Consider the following 17,879-nt stretch of genomic DNA (forward strand, 5'->3'; position numbering starts at 1 on the left):
AATATATTAGGGCTGTAACTTTTTCCAAAAATGAATTTCAAACAAAATTAAAATGCCCCGTAATTTATTTGGATGGATGTCTGTATGCCTGCAAAGCCAGTAGCAACAGTAATAAAAGTGAAGGGGTCTACCCAGGGGCGTAGGAATGAGTTTAACATCGGGGGGGGACACATATCTGAAACCTGACAGATCCGTTAATGGTTTGAAATACAGAAATATGTCATAAATTAACTACACTGAAAAAATTCACGAATATATTTTATTCTATTAAAAAGATACATTTGTAAATGTACACATTTTGATTGGCAGTAATGAAATGATAAATATCAAATCAATTCTTTAATTGCACGCTCAATCATCCAGTTTTTTAGAATAAGAAGCGGTGACAAGACGCTCTGTTGCGCTTTCAAAATAAAATAAAATATTTTTCTCCCCCTGGTATAATTTTCAGGTGGGACAAATGCGCCTGTCTCCAATATTGGAGGGGACACGTCCCCTCCGTCCCCCCCGGTTCCTACGCCCTTGGGTCTACCATTTTTGTTGAAAGATTTCGGCAGTTTAGATGCTGTTTAGCGTATGACTGCCCTTCACAGGTCAGATGTTGAACTAGATTTTTACAATCAGTCCTGTGTTGTACAGGATAGCCGGGAGCAGGCGGAGTCAACATCTACAAAGATCGCCACGACATTGAAAACAAACGGGTGACGTCAAGGACACTGGTTTGTCATTTAAAAGAATAAAAAATATTAGCCTAGCCCCACCTGTTTTTTACATGTAGAAACGCCACTGGATATAGAGCATTTAATCTAAAAATGAAATCCTTAACTCTTGCTGAATACCAGCCTTAGCAAACTATTTCTATTGACAGACTGTATATTGAACTTTATCTAACCATATTTATCTAGTTATCTAAGTCACTCAGAGATTTTTACTGAAAACATTTAACTATTTCTCAAAATAGTGATTCCCCTCAAGCAGCGGCAGTGACGTAACCTTTTATATGATTCGTTTATCAAGCAATTATCTGATGCTTGTCTAACGTTTTATGAGGAATAAATGGTACAATTCATAATCGCAAACAATGACTCCATTTTATTAGCAATTAAACAAAACATTGACTTGAAACCACAAAATGGGTTTCAGTTTGACATGAACACCAAAAGCTGACGCAGTGTCTTCTGCTTAAAACAAAAACGTCACAGAAGTAACGATTTCAGTGGGTGAAATACAAATAAGGGGGTTTGTATGTCTGTGTGTCCATGGTAGCTTTTATTTAGCTAATATTTGAACATCTCCTTGACACTCGTAGTTCTTAGAGTTTTCTCGTCAAACCACCGTGACACACATAAAATACAGGTTTCAGTATTAATGTCTTTGATATTTCCTCTCCATACAACTTGAACAGCTAGGCATTCGATGAATCTAAAAGCAAACAATGTTCTGTTAACATGAAAACAAAAGATTCATGAACCATTGGATAATATTGAAACACTGTACAACAGTAAAAAAACAAAAAAGACGCACAGTGAAAATGCTTCATCTGCTCCATGCAGAGTTTCAGAGTTTACCCTGTATCTGAAGGAAATGCTTATTTTTTTTAGGGACGTAGACTCAAATGAGTCAAAAGTACAACTATACAACAGTTAGTTGTACAGTACATTTTAATCTGTTTTCCCCTCAAACTGTCCTAATAGATGTAGCCTTCAAATGTGCCATTGGGAATCCCTTGAATGAATCTCCGTAACAGCTGGGTTTGTGGTGCGTTCAAGCGTGTTCAATCGAGACACGACCGCTGTGCATTCAGGGAAGGGAGGGGCCGGCCACTCTCGTGGCAGTTTGCCTCGGAGGAGAAATGCTCCCAAATGGGAGTTCCACTAACTTATGTTTGGGAGAAAGACAACGCCTGTTACTCTACTAACCCTACCGAACAACCACCTGTATTTAAACCCCCATTTTTCTAACTTCTCTCGGACCCTCCTCCTCCCCACTGTCTCATTCTTTCCAGTTTCGGAATCCTAACAACTCCACGAGACGTAAATCCCCAGAGCTCTGAACCTAACTTCTCCAGTTCTCCATCCCTCATCCACCCGCTCACAAGACTCCTTATCGATAAACTAACTGAACGGTGTGCCATCGAAGGTGTTGTGTGTACTCGTGAAGGTTACATTCTTTCACTGTTGACCCTCATGTGCCGCATGAAGTAGCGATGGAACCAACAGATAAGCAGTTCTGTGCAAAAAAGCCATGACGCACGTGGTCTCCCACCACCAAGTCTGAGCTGAATACACCTCTGTAGCGTGACTAAACCGTGTGCTTTTCTCTTGTATTGCAAGGACGGCTTCTATGGTCAACTCTGGCCCTCGGGAATAATCTTAACACTGACTCAAAACACAAGCATAACTTCCCACACACATTCACCATCTATTTACACAAATAAAAATATGTCCAAGTTAAAAACATCATCGTGATGATGTCAAAAAGAAAAACATGCAGGCACCTTGATGGTCATGAACGAATGCGACCTTAATCAAAGATCAATGATTAAGCAGATAATTGTTAGGTACTTTCAAAAATCAACAACTGTGTAGCAAAAGCTGGAATATGAAGACTGGTTTCCAGTTCCCCTCACGGCAAGGGTGTGGCCACGGTGGTGTATAAACTTGCAAGCTAAATCTGCAGGCACACACAGACACACACAGACACACACAGACACACACACACACACACACACACACACACACACACACACACACACACACACAAGACATAGAGGGAAGGAGAGACGTCGTAAGACCAAAAAGCAGCGATGTGTATCCAACACAATGCAGAGATCCAAACAGCTCTCTGCACCAAATGCATTTATAATGAATAAACAGAACAAAAGAGAAACCTACTTTGGTATCTCCATGAGCGGGCGAGTGGGCTTATTCGACAACCTGCACTGACTTGCGGGCGGCTGCGGTGACATCGTTGATGAACAGGGATTTGCCCAGGCTCAACTGTGGATCAAAAAGGCATAAACAGGTTGTTATTAACATATTCAATTTAAATCTGCGAGACACCAACAAGCATCGCTCCACTACTCCTCGACACTTCCTTGTATGTCCATGTTAATGAGCGCCATTTCATTTAGATTGTATCGTCTGTGGTATCCTTGTTGGTATTGTATCCTCTAAGTATCCTGGAGGTTCTTGGAAAGAATTATTCAAATAAAATGTATTACTGTTCATGGCTGAACTCAAGGAAGTCGCAAAAAAGAAGTCCCTTCTATCTGAGAGCTAAAAGGTTGACCACAATCTCACTGGTTTCATCCGTTCCATCTGGTGCATGCTTTGTGACAGTCGTGTAGGCAAATATTTGGATTTAGCTTGTACTCATCAGTAACACAGGATAACTGTATTTGTTTAGACTTTTCTCATCCGTGTCTTCGTTTGTCGGCGCTGCAGAAGCCGAGCTGTAAGAGCGAGTTTCCCAAGATTCCTGTGTGACGGCTTTCAAATAGAGGCTAAGATTAGGGAGGCGGGCGGTGGGCGGAAAGGGAAGGCGCAGCGCTTGGGTGGAGCCGGAGAGGTGAAAGTGTCTCTCGGAAGGAGAAGCCCCGAAAGCAAATGATTCAGTTTGCATGCGTGGACCTGCTCATCCATTACCACGGTTGAGTAGAAGTGTATGTGCCTGTGTGTGTGTGTTTTTTACGACGTTTGTGTGACTTTGTGCGTCTTTGTATTTATGAGTGCTTATTTATGATTGAGCGTGTGTGTGTGTGTGTGTGTGTGTGTGTGTGTGTGTGTGTGTGTGTGTGTGTTTGTGTGTGTGTACCTTTTTTAGGGCCCCCTGCAGACTCTTCTCATTCCACAGGCTGTAGAGGAGCAGTGAGGCTGCCTTGCTTCCTTTGGGAAAGGATCTAATGGGGAGAGGTCATGCCTGGTTCATATTTTGCAAAAAAAAAACTCACCACTTCCATCTGTGTAACATACAGGTGTTTAATTATATAATTAGCGTTTATACAGCAACAAGCCCCATCAGAAACTAAGAGCTCTGAATACCAACTATATTGGCTGCATCACCACACTCACCATAGGCTTCCTTAAGCTACACACCCAACCCCAACCCCAACCTGCTCCCTAGAAGGTGCTGGCGGTAAGGTTTTAGAGCTATTATTTGAGGTTCATTTGTAAGAAATCCAATAGCCACCTGTCAGCTGTCAATGTGGGGAATTTGCTGTGAGAATATCTGTTTCTAGTCGACTGTGCCTACAGACAATGGTCTGTATGATACCATTTCGACTTAGAAGGCTCCAGGTTCGTTTTAAACCAATCAGCGAATGCCTTCCACGAATTGTTCAGTGAATCCGTCTTGCCTGTCAATCAAATGATGACACAGCAGAGAAAAATGTAGGGAGGGAGGGTGCAGAGTGGGAGGAAACATTTTTGTTATAAGGTATTTATTTTCAAAATGTTGCTCTCTTGTGCGTTCTTGTGCTCTCTCTTTACCACGCCCACATTTTACACACTGCCGTTATGACTGCATGTAGCTAAAATAATTTAGGGTTAGTGGTTTACGTATATAAGAGAAAAGTATGCATAACTAAATAGTAATAACAGTACTATTTAGCCATATGTATATGAGCAACATTGACAACACCTTGTGTACGTAATTGTAAAGTTTTACGTGTTCTCGCTGATGTCAGCCAGCGATGTCACCAGCTCGCTGGAAAGGATCTTCTTGCTGACGTCGTTGTCAGCCATTAGCAGGGACCGGAAGTTGTTGCAGGAGGTGGCTAGGATATCGTCATTGTTTCCCATCCCAGACGTACCGGAGGACAGGAGGCCGGCGAGGTCGGGGAGCACCTGCTTAGCTGTAAGAGAAACAACGCAACGCAGTGATGGAATGGACCCGCTGTGGGGGCAGGGACTGTTGGTTTTTGGACCAATGGGTGTTCAGAGATCCCGATTCAGAGATTTGTTCATCCTGAGGGTAATCGTGATCGTCTCAATTGCTCAGCTTAAGATATAAAAATGATAATAAAAACTGAGAGTATAAATCAATCAAGTAAATATAATATCAGGCAATTAAATAAAGGCAAAACAATAAAAAGAAAAATGAAATTTTGAAGAATATGCATATATATGTGAGGTAACTACAAAGTGGCTCGAATGCAGGGATATGACATGAAACTGGGAACTATTGAGACGAGAAGACGTCTCATTGAGTAACGGCATGCAATGAGACGTGTTAATGGAGGGTGGTGGGGGTTTGAGTGAAGGTGGATACAGACAGTGGATCCCGAGGGTGAATCTTTACTGTACCGACATCAATACATTGTTTCTCTTTCTTCTGACAAATGTTCTTATTGTAAGTCGCTTTGGATAGCAGACTCTGATAAATGCCCTTAACGTGATGTAAATGGAAGGGGCCTCTCACCTATGGAGGACTGGTTGCTGGTGGAGCGGGACATGTTGCCCAGGAGGCACATGGCGGTCTTCTGCAGCTTGCGGTTGTCGGAGCGCAGCAGCGGGCTGATGGTCGGCATGGCTCCCAGCTTCTGGACCAGGATCTGGCTGATTGCATCGGAGGCCTGAGGCACAGGGAGACGAGGGGGGAAGGCCAGAGGAGTTGCTTAGGATTCACCTGGTGGAGCGAGTGCGGGGGAAGACGCACATGGAAACCTGATGAGCTGCAAATTAACAGTTACATGATGAGGAGGATTGGAGGAGAGGTCTTAATGCTTGGCTGTTGTTACCGTCTTGTAGTCCTACTTCTTCAAGTAGTCCTGATTCTCTCCCGCTAGCATTGTCCCTCACATGTATCTCCTTCTTCCCTCCTCCCTCTCTTGTCCTGTGTGTCTCTCTCTCTGTCTCCCTCTATCTCTCTCTTTGTCTTTCTCTCTCTCCAAGTCTCTGTTTGTGCCCCTCTCCATCTCCTTGTCTTTCTCCACCCCCCCCCATCTCTCCGTCTCTCTCACCGGACCCTTTTTGGCGGTGAGGTTCTGCAGGGCACCGATGCAGGCCTCCTGTGTGGAGTCCTTCTGGGACGTGCCCAGCAGAGACAGGTAGGTCACCATGGCCTTGGGGTGACACAGCCAGTCCACTCCAGACGGCAGGCTTTCGTCCTTCATGCTCTTGTTCATATCGAACCGGGTCTGAAAGGAACAATACCAACGAGAGGGATGTGGATTTTGACTTGTAGCCACATGCAAACTCAGCACCTAATTAAGCAGGGTACAATGTGCTTATGTCCAATGGGCCGTTGACATTACCGGAATAAGTTAATAGGATGAATGTGTGATGTGCAAAGGAGCAGATGCCAAAACGTGTCTCTGAAATCTATATACAAAAGAAGTCAGGCATCACAATTTATTTCAAAACCAATTTGCAACCTATATATAACCTAACCCAACCTAACCTATATATTGTGTCTTGTAAAAATAATTTATTATAGGACATGCTCTGGTCTCAAAGCCTCATAGACCCACATAGTGGATGTGTGAGTGTGTTTGTGTGTTTAATAATGTGTGTGTGTTTGTTTGTGCTTGCATGCGTGAGTGTGTGAGGGAGTGAGTGAGTAGTGAGTGAGTTTGTGGGTGTCTGTGTGTGTGTGTGCGAGCCTGTAGGTTCAGTGTGTGTGTTCAGAGTCCATGCTCGCTTACTTCTTTCAGCTTGCTGCTCTTGGGGCTGAAGCAGCCCACGGTGGAGCTGTCCGTGGCCTCGGGGCCCCTGGGGCTGGGGGGGGGGCTGAACTTGGAGAAGCAACCCGGGGACTCAGTCTCCAGCTGGTAGGTCAGGTTGTGGAGAATACACGTGCAGTTCTCCACTGACTGAAGGTGGAGGGAGAGAGAGAGACACATACACGCACACACAGGATGAATAGCACTGGAGATATGCAACACAACATCACACTGACACGCTATAATCAGTCAAAGTAGTGAGGGATGATATTATGGGATGTTGTGCCCAGAGATGGCCAATCACTGTGTGTAGTGCTGATTAGGCACAAGGTGTATCGTGAATTTCCTTCCAAGGATAAATATACTGTTATTTTTTTTATCTTCTTCCCTTTGACTAGAGTTAGCAGATGCTTTCATCCAAAGCAACTAGCAGTACATATTCTTCAATCAATAGCAGGGAGGACATTCATCTCAGTGTCCTCAAAATCCCTGGACGGTGGCGTGCAGTGAGTCAGACACCATCCCTAGAAGGGTCTGTGTTTGACTCAGAGACCAGGGAGGGATGGGGACCAGGGGTTACCTTGTCATCAGGGTTGTCCTCCGCCACACAGGAATGGACGTAGCTCATCAGGGCGTTGATGAGGCCATCGCATTCTCTCATCGTCTGTCTCTGCTTCTCCTTGGCACAGCTCAGGTTCCTAGACACACACACACACACACACACACACACACACACACACACACAAACACACACACATTCATGCATGTGCACCCACACCCAACCACACACACAAAAAAAATAAAGCACACACACACACACATACACACACACACACACACAAACACACACAGAGGTCATACTGGGGAAGACACACAAAGAAATTTCAACATCCACCAACAGGTTAAATCGTTTCGCGGTATAAATCATCTGCATTTTTTATGGCACCAACTAATTGCTCAGTGCACTAGCTGTCGTGCAAGCCCACATCCTGGGCACATAAAGCAACTCAGGGCTCAGGAATGAAGTGTCTCTCTCCGGGGCAATCAAAGGTAAGAAATGGAATCAACAGCGTTCCAGTTGGCTGAGGAAACTGAGGAATCAAACCACCTGAGAAACAGCAGACAGCCAACCAACCAATCCACCGGCAGATAAGTAGGGAGACACAACCTTTAAAAGGTGCATCATGCAACATTTATAGCTTCTTACATTAGCTTGAAATGGGCTCTAAAACACTTTCTGTCATGAAAACGCTCACTGAAAAGCGACCAGAACCTAGGTTAATTATTCAGACTCAGCGTAGAGAACTCTGAAGTCAAACTTTTTTACAGAGAGCCTTGCTTTTTGAGGGTTGGTGGGCTGAAGAGAGAGTAGGGAGAGGGAGGGCTGAGGGGCATACGTTTGTTTTCTCAAAATGTAAACTTGATTTGACATCGCTAATCAAATATATTGTACCTTCATCAGGGCCACGTTTAACCGATTGACAGGCAGAGAGCTAGACAGACAGAGAGATAGACAGACAGACAAATATACAAAAAGAAAGACAGACAGAGCCAGTCAGGCTCGATAGAAAGATGCAGAGATGGATCAACAGACAGACAGACAGACAGACAGACAGACAGACAGACAGACAGACAGACAGACTGGATAGAAAGATCGACAGACAGACGGACAGACAAACAGACAGACAGGCAGACAGACGGAAGCATCATTACCGCAGGCAGCCCGTGGCGCTAAAGAAGACATCAGGGTGTATGTTGTTGTTGACGCTGGTGTCTGACCAGCAGGTGAAGGGGACCAACACGCTGTCGGTGAGAGCTGGCAGGGCCGAGTCGATCAGCTCCTTCTTCAGCCCGTCCTCTGAGGACATGTTCCATAGCAAGCCTACCCAGGGAGAAGCAGACAGATCTGGGTTAAATCTCTCAGAGTAAAGATGTCATCCACAGGGGCTTGGGGGGATTTTTGTATTCGGAGCATTTCCTTAAAGGGCAGGTAAGGGGTTAGGCTTCTTGCACAAGGATGCCTACAGGTGAGACAGCTGTCAGTGCTGCTTAAAGAATATTTTACAACCAAACCAGAAAGACTGGCCGCATTTTCATTCACATTTTCAGTCTATTTGTCGGGCCCTGGGGGTTGGGGGGCGGGGGCTGTGTTACCGGTGATCTGCCTCTGGGTCTCGGTGGAGTTGGTCTCCTTCAGGAGCTCCAGGGCATTGGCGATGCCGCTGGCCTGCTTCACCGCCTGCTTGTTGTCCTGGTCCTTAAACACCAGGTTCCTGAGGGCCCCTGACGCACTCTGGCACACGCCGGGGTTGGGGCTCCGCAGCAGGGCCACCAGCGGACGGATGCCGTCCCGGGCCAGCACCTGGAGGATAGACAGACGTTTATATACAAGGAGAGGGAGAGTGATGGATAAAGAGGGAGAGCGAGAGAGGGTTTCATGCAAACAAGCATCTCCGGCACACGCGTGTCAATGCAAGGAAGCAGTGGCAGTGTTTAACAGCGCATGACGGAAGCGTCCCTCATTGAGCATGCTTGTGAGTATGTGTGTGTGTGTGTGTGTGTGAAACGCCATGCTGGTTGTGCGGACCTCCTGCTTGGTGCCCTCCTCGCTGAAGGTGCAGTGCTGGATGAAGGAGGCACCGCACTGCTGCAGGTTCTCGTCGGAGCTGGACAGGAAGTCCACCGCCTCCTTCAGTGTCAGGTTGGCCATGATGATCTCTTCGTTTTGCCTGCAGACATACACACACACACGCGCACACACACACACACACACACACACATCCACAGCCTCCCTAAGAACAGGAGCACCGGAACACACCGAGCCTGACTGAGAACAAACGTCTGCGCTGTGAGGTGAAGGTGAGGGATGCAGACTCACACGCTCTGCTCCTGCTCCGTCTTGCCCGCCTTGGTCAGGGAGACCCGGCTGCCGCTCCCGCTGTGCAAGGAGGACAGACGGCCCAGGCGGGTCCCGCTGTTGGTCATCTGCTGGTTGCTGGTGTTTACCGAGTGCAGGCTGTGTCTGTTGCTCTGACTCCGAGACTGCCTGCTGCTGCCCTGCAGCGTCTGGCCTGTGGCTCGCTGGGGAGAGGGAGAGAGGGAGAGAGGGAGAGAGGGAGAGGGGGAGAGAGGGAGAGAAGGAGGGGTAGAGAGGGAGAGAGGGCGAGAGGGAGAGAGGGAGAGGGGGAGAGAGGGAGAGAGAGAGGGGGAGAGAGGGAGAGGGGGAGAGAGGGAGAGAGGGAGGGGGAGAGAGGGAGAGGGAGAGAGGGAGAGAGGGAGAGGGAAAGAGAGGGAGAGGGGAGAGAGGGAGAGGGAGAGAGGGGGAGAGGGGGAGAGAGGGAGGGGGAGAGAGGGAGAGGGGGAGGGGGAGAGAGGGAGAGAGGGAGAGAGGGAGAGGGGGAGAGAGGGAGAGAAGGAGGGGGAGAGAGGGAGAGAGGGAGAGAGGGAGAGGGGGAGAGAGGGAGAGAGAGAGGGGGAGAGAGGGAGAGGGGGAGAGAGGGAGAGGGAGAGAGGGAGAGGGAGAGGGGAGAGAGGGAGAGCGAGAGAGGGGGAGAGGGGGAGAGAGGGAGGGGGAGAGGGAGAGAGGGAGAGGGGGAGAGATGGAGAGGGGGAGAGAGGGAGAGAGGGAGGGGGAGAGAGGGAGAGGGAGAGAGAGGGAGAGAGAGGGAGGGGGAGAGCGGGAGAGGGAGAGAGGGAGAGAGGAAGAGGGAAAGAGAGGGAGAGGGGAGAGAGGGAGAGGGAGAGAGGGGGAGAGGGGGAGAGAGGGAGGGGAGAGAGGGAGAGGGGGAGAGGGAGAGAGGGAGAGGGAGAGAGGGAAAGAGGGAGAGGGGAGAGAGGGAGAGGGAGAGAGGGAGAGAGGGAGAGGGGGAGAGGGGGAGAGAGGGAGAGAGAGAGAGGGAGAGGGGAGAGAGGGAGAGGGGGAGAGAGGGAGAGAGGGAGAGGGGGAGAGAGGGAGAGAGGGAGAGGGGGAGAGAGGGAGAGGGGGAGAGAGGGAGGGGGAGAGAGGGAGAGAGGGAGAGAGGGAAAGAGGGAGGGGGGAGAGAGGGAGAGGGGGAGAGAGGGAGAGGGAGAGCGGGAGAGAGGGAGAGGGGGAGAGGGGGAGAGAGGGAGAGAGAGAGAGGGAGAGGGGGAGAGAGGGAGAGGGGGAGAGGGGGAGAGAGGGAGAGGGGGAGAGAGCGAGAGAGGGAGAGGGGGAGAGAGGGAGAGGGGGAGAGAGGGAGAGAGGGAGAGGGAGAGAGGGAGAGGGAGAGAGGGAAAGAGGGAGGGGGGAGAGAGGGAGAGGGGGAGAGAGGGAGAGGGAGAGAGGGAGAGAGGGAGAGGGGGAGAGGGGGAGAGAGGGAGAGAGAGAGAGGAAGAGGGGGAGAGAGGGAGAGGGGGAGAGGGGGAGAGAGGTAGAGAGGGAGAGGGGGAGAGAGGGAGAGGGGGAGAGAGGGAGGGGGAGAGAGGGAGAGAGGGAGAGGGGGAGATGGGGAAAGAGGGAGAGGGAGAGAGGGAGAGGGGGAGAGAGGGAGAGGGGGAGAGAGGGAGAGAAGGAAATTAAAGCATTTAAAAAAAGGATTTCAGTTTTTCCTTTGAATGGTGTCATAGAAAAGCAGAGGTTACAAAACAACAAACTAAAAAAAATGCAATTACAAACAATTATACTGATTTGTGTGTCTCTCATCATTGACAAAAAGCATATTAATATCTTGAAACAATAATATGTAATGCTACATTATTAATTGAAAGAACAACAAAAGGTACATGACAGGCGTTTACCATCTGGGATCCGGGGACGGCAGCGACATAAGGGTCTAGAGCCGGGTCACTGCGGCTCAGCTTCAGCCCATTGGGCGGCTGTGGAAAGGCGGAAGGGGTGAACTGCTTCTCCCATTGGGCAGAGGTGCTGACATGTCTACTTTTAGTTGACAAAGAGCAAGTTTTCTGCGCCTTGACCTGTGAATGGAAAGGGGCTGGTTAGTAGACAATGTTTGATTTTTCTCTCTGCGTTAAGAGTTAACATTTGATGGGTGGTGAACGGTATGTTCTTATTGTCATCTCCTCTCAGAGCAGGAAGTACCATGTCAAGTTTAGGGCGGATGATGTAATATTATGACTGGAGTAGCCTAAACGGACCCCTTCACCTGTGCATAGCCAACAATCTAGGTCAGAGTGAAAGCAAGTAGTGCCTCTACTCCCCCGTTCACAAAGGGTTTTCCCAGACAACAATTATGTAAGACCAGGTTCCAGTAGAGGGTTTCAGTAGGCCGTTGGATTCCACTAATACACAGTGAGCCTTGAGGAGGAATTTGCTTCCAGAATTGGGTTTTTCTTGGATTGACTGAACCAGACACCCTCGACTCCACCGAGGTAACACAGTACATTACAATTAGCTTAAAGCTTTAGCAAAAAAAATAACATGAGAAAGAATCTTTTTGACACACACACACACTGTGTGTTTGGACACGTCAGTGTACCGGTTCAACCAGTCGGCGCAATACTGACAACACTCATGTAACTTCATAAAACCTTCATAAAAAGGTCTGTGTGAGTGAGTGAGTGGGTGGGTGGTTGAGTGAGTGAGTGAGTGAGTGAGTGAGTGAGTGAGTGAGTGAGTGAGTGAGTGAGTGAGTGAGTGAGTGAGTGAGTGAGTGAGTGAGTGAGTGAGTGAGTGAGTGAGTGAGTGAGTGAGTGAGTGCGTGCGTGCGTGCGTGCGTGCGTGTGTGTGACGACAAGTCAGAAGCCGAGAAGAAGCATGATGTGGGCTTTGTGTACAACTATTCTCACTGTTTTCAATGAAAAAACTGAGAATAGAGATACGGATCACGGAGATCTGTCTTGACAAGGAGGCACAATAAACACTGGCAACCAAAGGTCAACTTTCTGTTAACTCAGTACTACACTGGTACGTACTAAAAAAGTTATGTATTTAACTGCAACTTTATCTTACAATTTCTATCTCCCAATTGTAGTCAAACACACTCAATAAAGACCTCAACCAACGCTGGAAGAGTATTCTCAGAGTATATCATAACATTTGACATGTAAGCAGTTACAGCGTCTACGCATGCTTGGGCAAGTGTGTGCGTGCTCACTCACACAGAGATACATGCACTGTGCACACGCGCGCGCACGGACACACAACGTGAATATAGAGAAAGCTAAACAGACATGCGCAGACATGTGACCACATCATACTTTTGTGATTGATGTATATGTCACAGGTTTGTTTGTGTTTTAATGCCATGTACTTTCTTCTTATTACTTGGTGGAAGCAGCCATTTGCTTTTTCTTTCATTAAAACCTGAAAAGCTTTATCGTCAAACCATGACTAAAGAGAGAGACGGCCAAGAAGGCAACAGTCAGGAAATTAGTTTTGATGCAAACTTGTGCATCACAGATTAATGTATTAGTGCTCTGAAAAGTCTAGTGTTTTGCTTATTGGTTTCCAAATTGTAAGACATTCAAAGATACTCATTATGAGTATATTAAAACAGCACTTATATATATATCATCACTGCGGGACAGTGATGATAAATTATGATTAAAATGTATCGTACTTCTGGGAAATGTAAAAACTCTCTGTCAGATGAACTGGTCACAGCCCAACCCTGAATATCACACGCACACACACACACACACACACACACACACACACACACACACACACACCCGGACACAGACATACGCACACACAATACTATTATCTCATGTGTTGCCTTACGTTGACCTTGTCTCTATCTCCCTCTAGCCGAAGACTATCCATGACAGCAGACATTAGAAACACAATACACACCAACAGCTCAGCGAGGAATAGCATACTAAATTCATCTGTTCAACAATCCTAAAACGCAGGTTTTGCCCACGCCTAAAACATCCAAAACAAACGTTGTTGAGCCAACCCGCCAGAACCAAGCCATGAATGCAATCGGACCACTGAACTCAGAGTGAGCCGTGGTTCCCCCCCCCCCCGTGGGATTAGATGGGCCTTCTGTTTTCTAAGACAATAAAGCAACCTCTTCACCCTGCGGACACCTGATCCAGGTCACAGCGCTCTGGCAGAGGAAGCCATTCTGAATGGCTGCTACACACAGAAACCTTCACGTTACGGCGGACACATAAGTAAGCCCCCTGGTACGCCCGGTGACAGCACCCCTTTCTCTCTCTATGTACTGTATCCCTCCGTCTGTCTGTCTGTGTGTGTCTGTCTATTTATACATTCAAATAGGTGTGGTGACGAACCGGACAATGTGGAAAATTGTAAGGCACGGGAGAATGTGTGTCTTATTAAAATGGGTGCCCTGTTGAAACATGCGCCTTGGGAGAATGTGCGTGCGTTCAAATGCGTGTTTTGTGAAAAAAGGGTGTCGTGTTAGATCATGTGTTGTGTTGTACCGCATGTCGTATTGATAGAAAACGTGTTGTGGTAAAGGTGGGTCATGTAAACCTGTGTGGGGCGCCAACACCTTGGGTCCTGTTAGATTGCGTGCGGTCTTCATTTGTGTTCTGTAGTAGAGAGTAGCTGAGAGTAAAAGGAGATGGTAGTTACCGATTTGCTGTAGCCACCGCCAGACTTTACTTGTATGGTGCTACTGCGGTTCAAGAGGCCATTGGTGGTGGTGGATGCCGGGGAAAACTTGAAGGATCCAAACTCGGAGAAGACGGAGTTCTGGAAACTAACAGGACCTGGGATGCAGAGGACGAAGGAGAGTGTTGATGATTGACACTGTGAATGGAGCGGTCGAGAAATGGGAGTGTTGAAAAATGACGATAAAACATAGAGATAACTGTAACACAAATACTAAAACAAGGACACAGGATCAGTGGCGTGAATATATTTTATTTCAGGAGCACGTTAAGCATCAAGAAGGTGGGAAGACGGGGATTGAACTCTGAAAATTCCAGTTGAGGTGTGCTTTTTCACGCGCCATAGCAACTACAAGATTGTAACAGTAACTATGTGATGTGTCTGCATAACATTTCAGGGAAAATGGGGTGTGATCTAGTCAGACCGACTGAATGACAGATCACTGTGTTTTGCTTAATGTGTTCCATCTGACTGTGTGAAAGAATGATTAACTGTTGAGGAGAGGAACAACACACATGGCCATTATTATTTCAGTGCTTGTACTGGGACGACTGGAAACTATAGATAAGGCCTCCACTTGAAAGCAGATCTTTTGTCAAATTGAATACACTCATTTGAAATATGAACAATGTATACAATGTTTGTCAAACATTGTCAAACACTGTGGTTAGTATTAAGTCACATTGTAAAGTACGGGTAAAACAATACGAAACAGAGCATAGACATATAATTTGTTATAAATGGGTGGCCAAGCCAAACAAATTAAGCTTAAAAACTTTTTGGTACCAGGTAGCCAACGTAAAAAAATTGATGTGTGTAGAAAGCAGTTTGTCGAAACAGGGAGACAGACATGACTTCATCCAGGAACTTTAATACCATAATCAAAGGCTGTTGGTTTGCCAAAATAACACAACATGTATCAGCACACCTGTGTCGAAAACAAAGGTGGGTGTTGTCATGGTTGCAAAAATTATAAACTATTATCAGACTGATAAGAGGTCCACATCACACCACGCAAGCGACCATCCTTCCCTTAAAACAACTGAATTTAAAGGGCTGTATGGAAATAGACCAATTCTCGCACACTTGTTGATATGCACATGTTTGGCTTCACAGGAGACAAGCCCTCACGTAAACAATTAAATCAAACTTTTAAATAGGCCTAAACTACGGTAGTCGAGCACTCCAAAATCCAGGCAACAAAGTTTGGCAAAAATAAATGTATAACTAATATAATGCTTTACCTTTTGCTGTTTGGCATTTACTATTATTATAATTAGGCTATTAATATAAATATTTTTAAAAAATAAAAAGCATTAAGTATTACGTATAGGATGTTTAGACCAATAATAGGTCATAGGAATGATCTAATATTTGTATATAATCTTGTGTCCATACTTGTTGGAGACCCCGTCCCGCTCTTCCCTTGTTTCGACTTGCTCCTCTTGATGGTGTGAACTTGATCCAGGACACGCTGCTGCCCGGTCCGCAGCTTGTTATCCGTCGGCACCGCCAAGGACGTGTCGTCGATGTTCGCGGCAGATGTCGCCGAACGTAACGGATCCGCCATTGTTTTTGCTCCTGTAAGAGTTGAAATCCAAGATGTATATGATAAAAAGAATGATTCCAGGTGAAGTAAGCGATATGTGCTTCGAGGCAATGCTGCGACCACAATGGTAATGCCAAATCGTTTTCTCTCAGCAGCATGGAGGAGACCCGCCCTTTGAACCGCGCCCCGCCGGTGTGGGAGTGTTCACATGCAGGTGCAGAATGACAAGAGGGCCGCGGGCGGACCAGACAGTGGAAGCACACTTCCCTGCTAGTACAGTAGGCCTAGATAAAATAGCATTACGTGATAAAAACTATAAAAACGAAACTACTGTAAGTAACACAGGTTTAAACAGGCTACGACATATGCTAAAGTACCAGTTAACTGCCAGGCAACGGATGAAACAGTCTCTAAACGTGTTAACAACCTTCTCGGGCATCCACTAATCCATTGACTCAAGTCTTGTCTTTTGGATTTGGTCTGGATTTGAAGTGGGCAGCCAGCAAGACAGGGCACGAGTTATTGTAGGCCAACGTCAAAAGAGCAATTATTTAGGATAATTAAAAGTGGAAGATTGTAGACAAAGTTTAAGTAGAGCATAATTCACATGGGGAAATTTGTTATTTTTTTCAACCAGAAGATTGGTATGGCCATGATATCTGCTGCAGGTATTTTCCCACCACACCCTGATTCAGAACTACACCAAGTCAATAAATAGGCGTGCAGGGCAATCATTTGACCTTCTGGTGTGATTTCCTGATAGCGGCATAGCAAACGTTGGAGCATGCTTGCATGCATCTAAACAATATTAGAGCATACCACATGTCAAACATTTGTGTTTGCATGAGTGATATAGGCCAATAGGCACTGAGGTTTGTCAATACAATACAAAAAGTATATGACCAAGATAAGATACAATGAGAGGACATATGTTGTATCAGGGAAAACTGATGATCAAGTAAATGTTTAATCAGCCCATACTGCCACTCGCCTAATTTCAGTTTTTCAGAGTCACAAACAAACAGAACCTGTTAACTTCTGAACCCCCCAACCCCTCCCATTATTTGATATTGGCAAACTTGTACAAACAACTTCAAAACACACCCTTTCCCGGGGCAATGTGACGGATTATTATTGTGATGATTTAATATCCACCCAACTACCTCATTGGGTTGATAGTTGGGTTTCAGAGATTTGAGAGCCAAATAAATCCAGTCCTAGGGTATACTGTACCATTCATATTGAGCACTGTGTGTGTGTGTTTGAGAGAGAGAGAGAGAGCTGAAGGAAGTGCTGTGCACATTTTGTTGTGTATGTGAGCAACTTATAAAGAAAAGGTTTGCAGACCAAGATAAAATCACTGGGATAGTTTCTAGATTAAAGCATTATTTTTAAATAGGAGGTCCATAAACGCACTGAATGAGTTTCGTTAACCCTGCGTTAAAGTTCTGTCACACGCCTAAAATTCTCATACAATTGACATCTTTTAATTAGATATATTATATATTACGGATAGGTTACTTATGATACTACTTTTGTGCTATCTGGGTTTTTATTACTAACACCTGGTTCCTATGAGACGTAAAGGGTGAATGTGGTGTTGTCTTAGTAAGACCCTTTACTCATTGTTATCAAAATGATTTATTCTTCATAAATTACCAACAAAAATGATTCCTTCCCTAATTGCTCCTTAAAAGATTACAGAATCCGGTCAAGTTGTAACCATAGTTTTACTGTATATTTTCTACCCCAGATAAGGAGAGTTCTATTGTGGATAGCTTTAGAGTCTGACCTTTCATCTTAGAGGAAAATCTACCACCAACTGCAACGGTGGTATACTTGTAGTAGGGTGACGGCCGGCAGCTTTCATACGTTGATGACTATTCAGTAATACATATGCTAAAACAGATATTTTCCATCTATCTGCAAGTTACTGAACCAACCAGCCTGTTTTTTGACAGCGGTATTATTGAACGCACAGGTTAATGTAACTGGTGCAGAAACAGCCATACAGTGTTGTAAACCAAGCCATGAACCCACATAAATTATGATTTATAACTAATCATTCATCCCATGCCATGGCTTCTCATTGTTCATTG

At 46.1% G+C, this 17,879-nt stretch overlaps 1 protein-coding gene across 1 annotated transcript; it reads right to left on the minus strand.

Annotated features, from left to right (window-relative positions):
• Positions 1-1,069: 1,069 nt before the first annotated feature.
• pkp1a (plakophilin 1a) lies at positions 1,070-15,893 on the minus strand. The gene is made up of 15 exons (XM_079741596.1): positions 15,630-15,893; positions 14,193-14,329; positions 11,423-11,599; positions 9,543-9,745; positions 9,252-9,393; positions 8,819-9,026; positions 8,378-8,546; positions 7,245-7,362; positions 6,647-6,814; positions 5,963-6,139; positions 5,422-5,575; positions 4,669-4,855; positions 3,817-3,901; positions 2,895-2,999; positions 1,070-2,673 (listed from the first exon to the last, which is right to left on the minus strand). The coding sequence occupies exons 1-14, from the start codon at positions 15,799-15,801 to the stop codon at positions 2,925-2,927; spliced, it is 2,172 nt and encodes a 723-aa protein (XP_079597722.1). The 5' UTR covers positions 15,802-15,893; the 3' UTR covers positions 1,070-2,673; positions 2,895-2,924.
• Positions 15,894-17,879: the final 1,986 nt, after the last annotated feature.

The sequence above is a fragment of the Pollachius pollachius genome (assembly GCF_949987615.1).
Source record: "Pollachius pollachius genome assembly, chromosome: 8".
NCBI classification, from domain to species: Eukaryota; Metazoa; Chordata; class Actinopteri; order Gadiformes; family Gadidae; genus Pollachius; species Pollachius pollachius.